This window comes from Mytilus edulis, chromosome 4 (genome assembly GCF_963676685.1).
Source record: "Mytilus edulis chromosome 4, xbMytEdul2.2, whole genome shotgun sequence".
NCBI classification, from domain to species: domain Eukaryota; kingdom Metazoa; phylum Mollusca; class Bivalvia; order Mytilida; family Mytilidae; genus Mytilus; species Mytilus edulis.
Genome location: NC_092347.1, coordinates 33,719,060 through 33,732,672, shown reverse-complemented (window position 1 = coordinate 33,732,672; position 13,613 = coordinate 33,719,060). Strand labels below are relative to the sequence as shown.

Here is a 13,613-nt window from a genome sequence, read left to right as displayed (position 1 = left end):
TGCATGTTTTACAAAAATTTATTTCCCCCAGCTCATAACAAAATCCCTTTCCCCATACATTCAAATATAATCCATATTTTCATCTCTTTTATTCTTGTCATTTAGGTACACAACATAATGTCAGTCATGAAAATGTCTCTATAAAAATGTAATCCTTAAAAATACAGATTTATCTCTGATTAGAGTTCTAAAGTCTCTAGAAAGACCTAGACATTGGCAACAAGCTTGCAATACCGAAAAACCTAGCAATAACATTGTGTATTGGCATTTACAAGTCAAGCAACTAAAATATGTTGATAATTTATACGTAATTTCAGTTATTTGGATTTGACAGTATGTATGAATAAATAATATTCACAAATATTTCATAAAATGTTTGTAAGCAACAAAATTTTGAATTCAAAATAGAGTTATGGTTTTTCTTATCGACACCTTACACCTAATAACAATATTAACCAAGTAATTTTTATCTCCTTTTTTTCTTTAATTTATGTTTACATCAATGACTGCCATCTTTAAATCCTGGCAGTATTAATTAATGGAATTTAGACAGGGGACCATTAAAAAGCATTCCTCACTGGTTTTGTTCAACATATTGGGACATTTGACAATTGATAATTGTCAAATCACTGTAGTTAAAAGCCTTGACATAACTTGGCTATTCCAATAATTTGGTATGACCCATGAATTAAATAACTTTGTCCATTTAAAGACTCTTTTGAATTTTGCCAAATAGTTTCTAAATTTCTTTTTTTACCTTTTTACATCATATACTTTACCCAAATTCAAAAGTCCTACCACAAATGTTTAAATGTGATAAGTCGATGAAAACATCCTTTCCGTTTAAAATCCATTCAACCACAAAACCATGCTTTAACAAATAACAAATAAACAACTTTCAAAATCATACATTCAATACAAACATACTAAATTAAACAACAGAATTTGTACAACAAACTGCAATCAATATGAAATGAACACATGAAATGTATAACTTTCTATACAAACATTTATATCCTATCACATGATGAAGTCACATGATGCAGTCAAAATGTACAGAAAAAAAGTGTAATGTATTACTCACTACCACACCACCAATTATCTGATTAACATATTCAAACATAAAGCAATTCATTTTGATTACTTTTATCAAGTTTTTGTTTGTTCTTGCGGTTAATAACTTGGCTCATTTTTTTAAATTTGAAAATGACAGCTATAAGATTTAAATCAGCGAAAGTTATAAAATGTGAAAATCTTGTAGTAATACTGAGCACTGGGTTTTAAGTCATAAAACTTTACACAGTACTAGAAGTACAAAATTTGTGATACAAACACTAAATCCAGTTTTTTTCAATTGGTTGATTCTTGAGCCTGAGTACAACAATCTCAGTCAAAAGTTTTGTGCCACAAGGCCAGGTTTTATCTCATTTTGTCAACTGCCTTTAGAAACATAAAAATCATGGAATGTTAACACACAACTGTTCTTTTCAATTTACAAATGAGCCCAAAAGGTATGTTATTTGTGAAATCAATATTAAATTAAATAATTCTGTTGTGACAATCAGAAATACATTGTATTAGCATATTCAAACAAATTCTTATTATAGATGGTTAATTTCTTCAAAATACATACAAAGCAGAAGATTAAGATTTTCTTTAATAAAAAAATAACTTAACGATGTTGCCTTTTGTCAATTTCTGAGAGAAAAACATTGTCATTTTGATATTAGAAGAGAATATACTTAAACAAAATACATAAACAGCCAAAAATAATTTTTTAAATTGTTTTAGAAATGTGTAAATCTGTACTTTTATGCATTGAAACATGCATTTCATTTAACTTCAATTTTGCAAAATTGCATGCACAAATGAGAAGTTTCTGCAAAAATGAATGGTACTACAGGCAAGGCACTAATTGCTTGGAAAAACATAAAATTATGCAAATACACTTTTTTTTAAATGAAATTGCATATAAAATTATCTAGCTTTGTTTGTTGATTGCTTAATTACAGATAAAAATATTAATACATCAGTCCTATAAAGCAATACAACAAGAATCATTTAGCAATAAATTGATATTCATGTGACTATGAACTATTGAATAGTCTGTATATCTGAAGAGTATTTTTCAAATGTCTTGATCTATTGTTATGATGCTTATTGCTAAGGCTATAAAACAATTCCCCAGAATCCATACCTCTTCATTTGGGCATCTAAATTTTTGGAACATTTCATCATGTTGCAAAAGTCTAAATTCCAAGATAAAAAGGTCCCGATTCTGAAGAAAGGTTTCATTTCCTCTGCAATAAAAGAGTAAGGAGAAAACATGATTGAGTCTTAAATTTTGCAATTTTTTGAGAAGCATGAAAAACATTTGAATTTTCATAACAACCACAACACAGTTAAACATCAAGAACCGTAAGGCTAACTTCTACTTTGTTTATCTATTTTTTGTAGTTGGCTGAGCATTTTTTAGCCGACATAAAATAATGATGTAGATGTTTTGTTGGCACTGTGTTCATTTTGAGTAAGTTTTGATGATACTGTAGACTATTGATTAATAATAGAACAACCCTTAAAAATAGATTTTAAATATCTCTCAAAAACATATCAAGCGAGGTGTTTATTACTCTGTGAAATGGATTTCACTTAAGTACATTTTCTATTATTACAAATATAGCACTATTATCATAAACATTCAGCACTTTAGTTAATACTCCCAATCCCTGCACCAATTGTACCTAAAACCAACATGGCAATTAAATTTACAGAGCACCAACTGCCTCTCAAATGGAACAAGATAGGAAATTGAGGGACTGAAAAAAATTAAGTAGAAATACCCATCACCCTCAAACCGCCACTGAATAAACCAATAAGTTAAACATTTATTTAATTGTATGTCTTATTCAATATTTAAATCAGAATGCCCACTGTTAATGCAAATTTGAAAACAAGAATTTGCTGTGTTTGACCCTTCAAACCAATATAATTTGTCATAAAACTTTTAGGCACCCCCATGTAGTTGTTATTCATTTTTTCTGTGCTTTGAAACCTGAGTATTTTACACATGCTCATGCCCGAACACTCAGAACAAAATTTCATGTTCATTTGAAAATATCATTAAAAGTTGACAATAAGAAGATTATAATCATTTTGTTGTAATATCTCTACTGTTTAAAAGTTAGTAAGTAAAATAAACTATATACAGCCAATAACATACTAAATCGGTGGGATACATTTGTTGGTCTGACTATAGTTGCTTTAAAACAGACAAGTCTCAAGAGGTATAACAATTTAGATAAATTCTTATCAAGGTTTCTACTTGCAAGGCTTCAAACCATCACTGCTTGTTTATTTAAAAATAAACAGACAAAAGGTCAAACAAAAGAACAAATCAAAAGCTACATCTACAAATTTTCAAATTTATAAATTCTTTTGCTCGGAATAAAATATCCTAATACAATTTATATGCAAAAAACAATATAAGTACATTGTCGTAAAATATAAAATTTATTTGTATGAGCTTTAGAAACATGGAAAAAAAGCGAGGCTATGCCGAGCTTTTCTCCTGTTTCGTAGCAAGTACAAATAAATTTTATATTTTCCGACAATGTACATATATTGTTTTTATCCTGCAATTTACACCCGGTACTTGAGGTTAGCTGTTCAAATCGAAATCATTGCTTTTGATTTTTCAAAAAAATCGACATAGTTGAAACGTGGACCGCGATGAGCACCCCAAAATGAACTGTTACTCAGAAAGAAATATCAGTCTTACCGCTTGCTCAATGTCAAAGCGGGTAACAGGAGACTTTATTTGTACATGTACAAATAAAGCAAAAATTTATTTGTATACCTGTTATTTGTACAATATAAGGCTGGTTGCAGGATAAATAATTATATTTACAATTAAACTAAAGAGCCTTGCATTGTGAACACAATTAAGACTAATTATTTCTCATTCAAAATTAAATAATAGATATGGGTTTTCATTTTGTTTACAAGTTGTTTTAAAATATGAAGCCAGGCAGTTTTATATGGGAAGACTGTGGTATAATATAACAGTTTTGAACAATCTAGCATATTCCTATAAATAGTAAGTTACTTCCTTTTTTAAAGTAATGAGATCATTTTGTATCTTGCTGAGTAGAAGTGATGATTTTTTTATTAATGGTGTATGACCGTAGGACTGTAGAATCTTTTTAAAAAATCCCACATGAAATTCAGAGTGTGCCTTTAAAGTTGGTAAAAATCTGTGAAAAAACAATGAAAGTGAATCTATCTTCACATTATTAAAGACATCCCGGCTTCTTTTTATCAGAACGCAATGAGTCTGGTGGCATTCAGAAGTCTAATCTTTCTCCAGTATCCCTTATAACAAGCTAACCAAATTTCTAGTCCTGGTATCTATTGCTGTAGACATTTAAACAAATATCACAATCTTCCAACAGGTATACAGTCTTTGATCTTCAGCTAAATCATCTCCCTTTCACAAAAACACAAGATGAAATGATTGGATGATTATCACAGGCCTAGTCACCCACAATTCATCATGTCTAATGAAGGTGACGGCGATGGACTTGACCCACCGGGAGCCTTCAAAGAGTCATTCACATCTCGTCGAAACATTGACAAATTCTGTGTAAATCTGAAGTAATAAATAGATGGAATGAATTAAATTATATTAAAATAATACCTGCATTCCTATATGAAGGTTTCTGTCCTTGGATATTCTTTTTAATATCATATTGAAAGCACTTTGATTACAAAATTATAACCTATAAAACATGAAATTGTTAATTTTGAAGGCCAATTGATTGATTTTTAGAAAATTCTTTCTCTCAAATATTTTGGTTCACTCAGTCTCTTCAACTGAAATTAAAGTGTAACATCAACATAATATCGCTTTCAGAAATTAGAGATTTGAATTAACCCTGTCCAAGGAATTAAACTTTGAATTGTGTCTTCCTCCTATTCCCACTTTTTAAAAATACTATTCCTTCTATTCCCACTTGCAAATAACAATAGATGTTTTGATAAATAATTTGTTTTTATAACAATCAGGGTTAATTAGAATTTCACCTAAGATTTACCTGTATTTTTTTTTTAAAGCATAACATATTTGGTACACTGTTTACTAAATGGAAGGAAAATGAATTAAAGATTTTCATTTTTCTCTCTTAAATTTAATACCGTAAATTTAAATAATATTGCATGTATTTATTATTGTGATTTTTTAAGAATAGACAAAAATGAGAGATTGTTAATTGCGATTTCAGTTAAATTTGCATACAGAAATATGTGTAAGATATTGAAATAACAGGAATTAACAGTAAACAAACAATGTATTGCTGTTCTTCATCTGAACATTTGCTGTATTTGTATGGTTATAAAGATTCAGATATTCTGTCAATCATACAGTAGGTCAATCTTATGTTATAAATAGCACAACTTACCTATCTCTATTTTTAGATAAAAGCGATCTATCTATTCCATTCATTAAATTTTCAAAACATAGAGCCATACTCTGTTGTTTGTCATTTGGTTGATTGGATATAATATTGTCTCTTAATTTGTTGAAATACTGAAATACATAAATTATTCAGGTGATTAATTTACAGTAGATAGTGTGATTTATTTATGTTATGTGTTATATATTATGGTCATTGGTGCTGGTGCACTTACAGGTGAAATAGATTTATCTAAATTCAACCAATTTCTAAATCCATAATTTTTATTTTTTCTCTAGAAAGTCCAAGTTCTAAGCTTTCAAATTCATGATAAAGGTTTAAGTGTAAAATGTCTTTTTATATTCAATATTTGCCCTGCAATTAAGCAACAAATGTGAATTTGAATTAATGTGAATCAAAATTATATGAGATGATGATAATGATGATTATGATGATAGATGGATGGCTGTTTAACTTCTAGCAGCCAATTAAATGCTTATTCAGGGTGGGAACATGCTAATGTATTATGAATATGAAACCCTGCTATTTATAGGACCAACTCAACAAGCTAGATTTTGAATGTGGTAGATCAAAAGGTCACAGTCTTCAGGACATGTCACCCTACCTGGACTTATTATTTCAACTCCGATATTCAGTATGATTAGCAGTGAAGCAGCAAATACCAACTACAGAATTGGTTTGACCCAGCCAGTATTCAAACCTCCAACATACGAGGCAAAAACATTACCACAAGACCTACTAGGCAGTAATTAAATAAGGATATAACTCCCATATTTCACACAAATTTCCAATTACATACATTAAAATCCATGCATATGAAATTGGCTGTCCACATTGAATAGAGAGTTTAATTACAGTATAAGACCTCCCATGTTACTGTTATTACTTACATTTTCATTAAGTAATATTAAACCTAGTAATGGACGTGACATGGACCACTGATTTCTACAGTCTTCAAACATAATGATATTTAACACTGTAGACAACATCTGAAATAAGAAGATACATTTGAAGAGTTTGAATTATAAAACACTTATATTGCAGTTCTATGTGGATGTCGAATAAGTAAAATAAGTTACGAGGAAAAGGAATATTGTATGTATATTTCATAATATTAACAGTAAAATTCTTCATACCTTCTATAATTATGAATTTTTTTTTAAAGTTTTTATAATTGTTGTAATATGGTACAGTAACTTCAGGGAAGAAATGAAACTTCTAACGTCATATGTAATGCTTGACATCTTTATACAAAAATGATCATTTAACACATTGTTTTTTTTCTACGAAATTAAATATGGAAAACAGATTATCCAAAAAATATTTAACTTTAAAGAGATATGCATGTTATGTCTTTTCTCTCTCATAAATTAGACAGTACTATGATAGACTGTAATGTTTATGTTTACAATTACCAAGCACCAGTATAATCGACAAACTAAAGCCTAATACTCTCTCATTAAAACATAAATTAGACAGTACTATGATAGACTGTAATGTTTATGTTTACAATTACCAAGCACCAGTATAATCGACAAACTAAAGCCTAATACTCTCTCATTAAAACATAAATTAGACAGTACTATGATAGACTGTAATGTTTATGTTTACAATTACCAAGCACCAGTATAATCGACAAACTAAAGCCCAATACTCTCTCATTAAAACATAAATTAGACAGTACTATGATAGACTGTAATGTTTATGTTTACAATTACCAAGCACCAGTATAATGGACAAACTAAAGCCTAATACTCTCTCATTAAAACATAAATTAGACAGTACTATGATAGACTGTAATGTTTATGTTTACAATTACCAAGCACCAGTATAATGGACAAACTAAAGCCTAATACTCTCTCATTAAAACATAAATTAGACAGTACTATGATAGACTGTAATGTTTATGTTTACAATTACCAAGCACCAGTATAATCAACAAACTAAAGCCTAATACTCTCTCATTAAAACATAAATTAGACAGTACTATGATAGACTGTAATGTTTATGTTTACAATTACCAAGCACCAGTATAATCGACAAACTAAAGCCTAATACTCTCTCATTAAAACATAAATTAGACAGTACTATGATAGACTGTAATGTTTATGTTTACAATTACCAAGCACCAGTATAATCGACAAACTAAAGCCTAATACTCTCTCATTAAAACATAAATTAGACAGTACTATGATAGACTGTAATGTTTATGTTTACAATTACCAAGCACCAGTATAATCGACAAACTAAAGCCCAATACTCTCTCATTAAAACATAAATTAGACAGTACTATGATAGACTGTAATGTTTATGTTTACAATTACCAAGCACCAGTATAATGGACAAACTAAAGCCTAATACTCTCTCATTAAAACATAAATTAGACAGTACTATGATAGACTGTAATGTTTATGTTTACAATTACCAAGCACCAGTATAATGGACAAACTAAAGCCTAATACTCTCTCATTAAAACATAAATTAGACAGTACTATGATAGACTGTAATGTTTATGTTTACAATTACCAAGCACCAGTATAATCAACAAACTAAAGCCTAATACTCTCTCATTAAAACATAAATTAGACAGTACTATGATAGACTGTAATGTTTATGTTTACAATTACCAAGCACCAGTATAATCGACAAACTAAAGCCTAATACTCTCTCATTAAAACATAAATTAGACAGTACTATGATAGACTGTAATGTTTATGTTTACAATTACCAAGCACCAGTATAATCGACAAACTAAAGCCTAATACTCTCTCATTAAAACATAAATTAGACAGTACTATGATAGACTGTAATGTTTATGTTTACAATTACCAAGCACCAGTATAATGGACAAACTAAAGCCTAATACTCAGCTTGATACTGACATTCATGTGTTGCAACTCATATCACAATGATTCATTATTTTTCCTTTTTCTGATTTTAACAGTAAACTAATGATTGTATCAAACCTGTTGGAGAATGTCTGGATGTAATTCTAAAATTCTAAGGAATGCTTCACTATCACTGACTGCTCCTGGGGAACTCTTCTTCTTCTTACTTGTCAGTCTTCTAAATAAATAGGTGATGACTGTATCTAATGTGGCACAGCAACCTGTACATACCATGGTATCTGGAAAATAATTAAAACATTACTAAAGCAACCAGAAAACTACATATCATGGTACCTGCACCATAGGTTTAAATAATAACTATGGAAACCAGAAACCTGTGTAACACATGGTGTCTAACAGAATTAACAAATTACTACAGCAACAAGAAACCTATACATAAAACATGGTATCTGCAACACATTATACTAACAAGTTTAAATGAAGTTTTTGAATAATTTAGCACAACAAAAGACGATATAAATTTGTGCAGCCAAAATAATGAAAACGTTATAAATTTCCTAAGCCATTTTCTGGATTAATCTTCAATGGGAATGCCTTTGGTTGAATGTTTGAAAGCAAAAGATGTATATGAAACTTTGAAGAGCTATATCAAAGCATGTTTCTAATAAAATATATGTGGAAAATACAGACAATCCATACAAAGAAACCGTTCTGCATTAATTGAACAATTTTTAAACCGATTAACAAATTTACATATCATGAATAAACAACAATATACTAAAACTTGCAAATTAACTTTTATAAGAGTAGTACTTACCTAATGCAGTTAATCCTTCTGATATTGTGGACAATATATACAGAAAAACTTGTGGTTCTAAGTTACTAATGAAGGACATATGGTCATTTGCTAAACATTCTAATAAACCATAATAATTCTGACTTAGTTTAGGGTAATCCTGCAAAATAATTTTCTTTTTTAATAAACCTATAAATATAACATAAATAAGTTAAAACAATTCTAAAGAATGATTATTCTATAACAAAAATAAAAGAAATTGTATAAAATTTGTAACACTAAAACTAATTTTTATTATCTCCCTTTAAAGGACTAAGTTTTAAAGTATATTGATATGAAATAAAGCCCAATCTTGCAGGCATCATTGTTATCTTGGTAAATATATTTTTTAATAAATTCCATAAAATAATGTCCTACTGAACACTTTCTTATGGCTCTCACACGATACCTATAAGTGATGGCAGCCCTATTTCCTGAACTTATTGACCTTTCTTTCATGAATAATAATGCTTTTCATTGACACAATGACCTACTCACCATTAAATCTCGTTGAGATACAGATAACAATAACTTAACAAACATATTTAACACATCATCTAAAGCATCGTCACCATACAGTCTGAACACACCAAAATTCACATAATTCCCACATAAAGCTGCCTTTAACATTGAAAAACATATAGATATTCCTTTTAATCTGATTACTGTTAAGTACTGTTATGTAAAAAATATATTTAAATACATGTCATCATTAAACTATCAATGTATAAAGCTTAATTTTAAGTTGGTACCCAACATCTTGACTAATATTAATTTGGCTTTTTTAATTTTCATAAAATTTTGTTTACTTTGACCCTTTGACAAAAATATAAAAATTAAAAAAAATTTGAACCAACCACTTTATCAGAAAAATTTCATTGGTTATATAGCAGTTTGACAAACACTAATTTTGATCACTGAGAAGCTTAATATCTTAACAATACGTGATTAAAACGTTTATTTGATTTTACAGAGTTATCTCCCTGTAGTGTTAGGTACCACCTTAATATATTATTTACGTGAGCTAACCTCTAACCTCTAAAGAAATTATTATCTTGTAAGTGAAAAGGTTAATACTGATATACCAACTTTGAACAGTTTTCTTTTGTCAGTAGGTATATTCTCATTTATCAAAGTTTTTTTGGGGTGACTCACCTAATTTTGTCGAAATAACTGAACAATAAACAATTGACAAACAAGTGTGAGGTTTAGCTAGATATAAAACTAGGTTTAACCCACCATTTTCTTGGAAAATGCCTGTACATACAAGTCAGAATAATGGATTAGTTTTTGATTGTTCTGATGATTATTAGTGTTTGATTTTGTCAATTTTTATGGACTTTCCTTTTTGAAATTGCCTTAGAGTATGTTTTTTTTGTTATACTGTTTTGTATTTTTATATATATAGCTATCATAGAAATAATATCATAAAACTTATCTGTTCAGATCAAATAAACTTTGTCCCTTATTTTCACCCACATTCCTTTTAATCTTTAAGAGATTGATCTCTGTTCTTTGACCCTATACCAATTTATGAACATGTACTCTGGTTTATAATTTGAACTAAAGGATACTTCATTGAATATATCTGGTCTTTTGGAACATCACCTAAGGAAAGAACTCTGGAACCTGGAGAAAAACAAAACATGTTTGAATAAATCTGAATTATTTGGAAATAGAAATATGTATTTTTGAATGGATAAATTACAGTTTAGACCCAAAAAAGGTATTTCATTGTGGAGAGTTGATAATCATACCATATCTTCTTGCAAGTAGATAAATAATTCCAAAGAAAATTACGTCTGTGGTTACAGATATTTCAATAATTACAAGTCCACCATTGAATTAAAAAAAAGAAAAAGAAAACATGTTTAACCCTGCCACATCATGTATGTGCCTGTCCCAAGTCAGGAGTCTGTAATTCAGCGGTTGTCCTGTGTTGATGTATATCATACTTGTTTAAAGTTTGTATCTTTGTACATAAATCAGACTTCTTTAGTTTTTTCATTTGAATTGTTCTACATTTGTCATTTTCCTAGGCCTTTCATAGATTACTATGCAGTATGGCTTTTGCTCATTGTTAAAGACTGTACTGTTACATATAGGTGTTAGCTTCTTCATTATTTGTTTTCTGGTGGAAAGTTGTACCACATCGACTTATTTTTATATGTGTGTAAACATCTGACATCATATATATAGTGTATAACAATATGACTCAAATGTTTATAAAATCTACAAGTCTTCAACTTTAACATGATATGACTACCAAAACTTTTACTAACTTTAACCAGGTATAACTACCACTATGTTAACTAACTTTAACCTACCATAACTGACAATCATTTTACTAACTTCTCTAAACAATAAGTAACCATTTGGTGAGGATACATCAAACATTAATCTTTGTGACCTGTAGAACATTGTATAAACTTCTGTTAAAACAGCATGAGCTTTTTAGTATGTCATTATTTATAAATAAATATTATGGCTATAGATTTGGTAACAAATCTGGTTTATAATAATATAATCTTTTACTTCACAATTATTATTATTCAATCTTCTTGCGTTTAATGGCTATTCAAGAAAAACAATATGGTGGGGGTGGTGGTTATACATGTTTTTGCGCTACTTTTGCTAAAAACTATTTGTAAAATGGTCATTTCAATTTTCACATGCATAAATTATTTACATCAGGAATACTTAAATTACCAGATCACATCATCTTAATCATTTTTCAATATAATAAACATGTTAAAAGAATCTTGGGTTTTTTTTTGGCAATTTTAGGGACAACCTTTAATATTGCTCTTGTCATATTTTCTCCTTCTTAAGGAGAAATTAATTGCAACAAAAAGTATGTATGAGTTGAAAACAAAACGCACAATATTTTTTAGTTAAATATGGTTTACCTGCTTTGAGCTAACTCTGTGACAAGTTTTAATATTGGTGTTGTAACACAAGGCTGTGGATACCAAAGTTCTATGGCTCTATGTAACACAGGAGTATAGGCTGGATATCTGCATTATCAGTTAAGAAAACATTTCCATAAACCTGTATAGTATGTTGAATCTCAATGATGTTCAGGTACAACTCTTTTATTGTATAGATTTCAAGATTGTTATAGTTTTGTAATCAGAATAGATTGATATGATTCATTTTACATCGTGATCATACTGATGAAGGATATATGTCATCCAAGTATTTTTAAAATATTTGTACATTTTGTTATTATTTTTTGGTGTTGTTGTACCCTTTTAGACTTGTTATATATTATATTTTGTAGTGTCCTGTATCATAATAATATAATCCATTGCCCAGTATGGTTTATTGTTGGCTATTATTCAGTCATTAAGTGAGTTAGTATTTATACCTACATTTGCTATAAGAAATTTGTCCAACCTAGTCAAAAATAAGGAGATGTGGTAAGAATGCCAATGAAACGATCATCCACTGGAGACGAAACTTTGTAGATGTAAGCTAAAGACCATTGTACAGCATTCAATACAATTTACAATCATTCTCTAACAGTTTTAAATACTATCATTGTTTTGTTTGTCAGATGAAAAATTAGAAGCAAATTGCATTAATATTGATACAGTCTGTATGGTTTATAGTATTGATACCCCTGGCACTTGAAGGGCAACTGCAAGCATTTCTTTTTACACCAATGACTCCTGTTATTGTTGCAAATATTTTACCACAAGACAGCTCCCATTATAAATAAAAGACATAATACATATTCAGCTTCGAAAAGGATACATCCAGTCAAATAGCATCATAAAACTAGTTTTTGTGTTAAAAGCAAATGCTAATCCCCTTAAGTCTCTAGCTAAGCCCACTAGTGATCTCTGCAAAAGAAATAAAATATGTATGTTATTAAATTTAATATCAGATTTATACAAAAATTAATCAAAAGACACCAGAAAATGATATGATATATATGATATATTTTAAACCATAAAAAACACAGAACAAGAAATAAAACAAGAAATAAAACAACCTTGTAAAAATCTTGAAACTAGGATGGTCAATGGAGATTTCTGCCCAAGTCCTTTCCCTTTCATGATTTGTATCATGACTGTAAATCATTGTTCTCCCTGTGGAATTTTATCATCATTGTAATGTGACATTATGTTGCTTGAAGTGATGCTTTCTGATTTTTTCCCCTGATTGTGTTGTTCTTATTTGTAGGAAAGAAATGGTACTTAAAAAATGTGGTTTACCAGGATTCTATATGAAATCTGTGGGGAGATAATTGTATATAAATGAGGAATTAAGGGTACATAAAAATACAAGACTGTGAAAATAATTGTAAGGATTCATTTAAAAAAAATCTCTATACATTAAAACAAATAAATTTCTTTCTTTCTTGCCTTTGAAATAAAACAGTATGAACACCATTTTAAGGATCATAACATGAATTTCAATATATCAAATATTCTTATTCACAGAATTATC

General features: G+C 29.2%; 1 protein-coding gene across 3 annotated transcripts in view; it reads right to left on the bottom strand.

Moving 5' to 3' along the window:
- LOC139519519 (exportin-7-like) overlaps positions 1 to 13,613 on the bottom strand; it is a 39,334-nt gene continuing 25,721 nt past the window's right edge. The window contains exons 21-31 of one of the 3 annotated variants that reach the window (XR_011663615.1): positions 12,915 to 13,003; positions 12,065 to 12,172; positions 11,483 to 11,565; positions 10,730 to 10,784; positions 9,654 to 9,813; positions 9,138 to 9,276; positions 8,438 to 8,598; positions 6,362 to 6,460; positions 5,457 to 5,584; positions 3,857 to 4,648; positions 1 to 3,454 (exon numbers count right to left, since the gene is read on the bottom strand). Coding sequence is in view for 1 of the 3 variants with exons in the window: in XM_071311637.1 (XP_071167738.1) it covers positions 4,537 to 4,648; positions 5,457 to 5,584; positions 6,362 to 6,460; positions 8,438 to 8,598; positions 9,138 to 9,276; positions 9,654 to 9,813; positions 10,730 to 10,784; positions 11,483 to 11,565; positions 12,065 to 12,172; positions 12,915 to 13,003 (1,134 nt within the window). In the remaining 2 variants the exon portion in view is untranslated. The other 2 variants (XM_071311637.1, XR_011663616.1) reach the window with 2 other exon arrangements.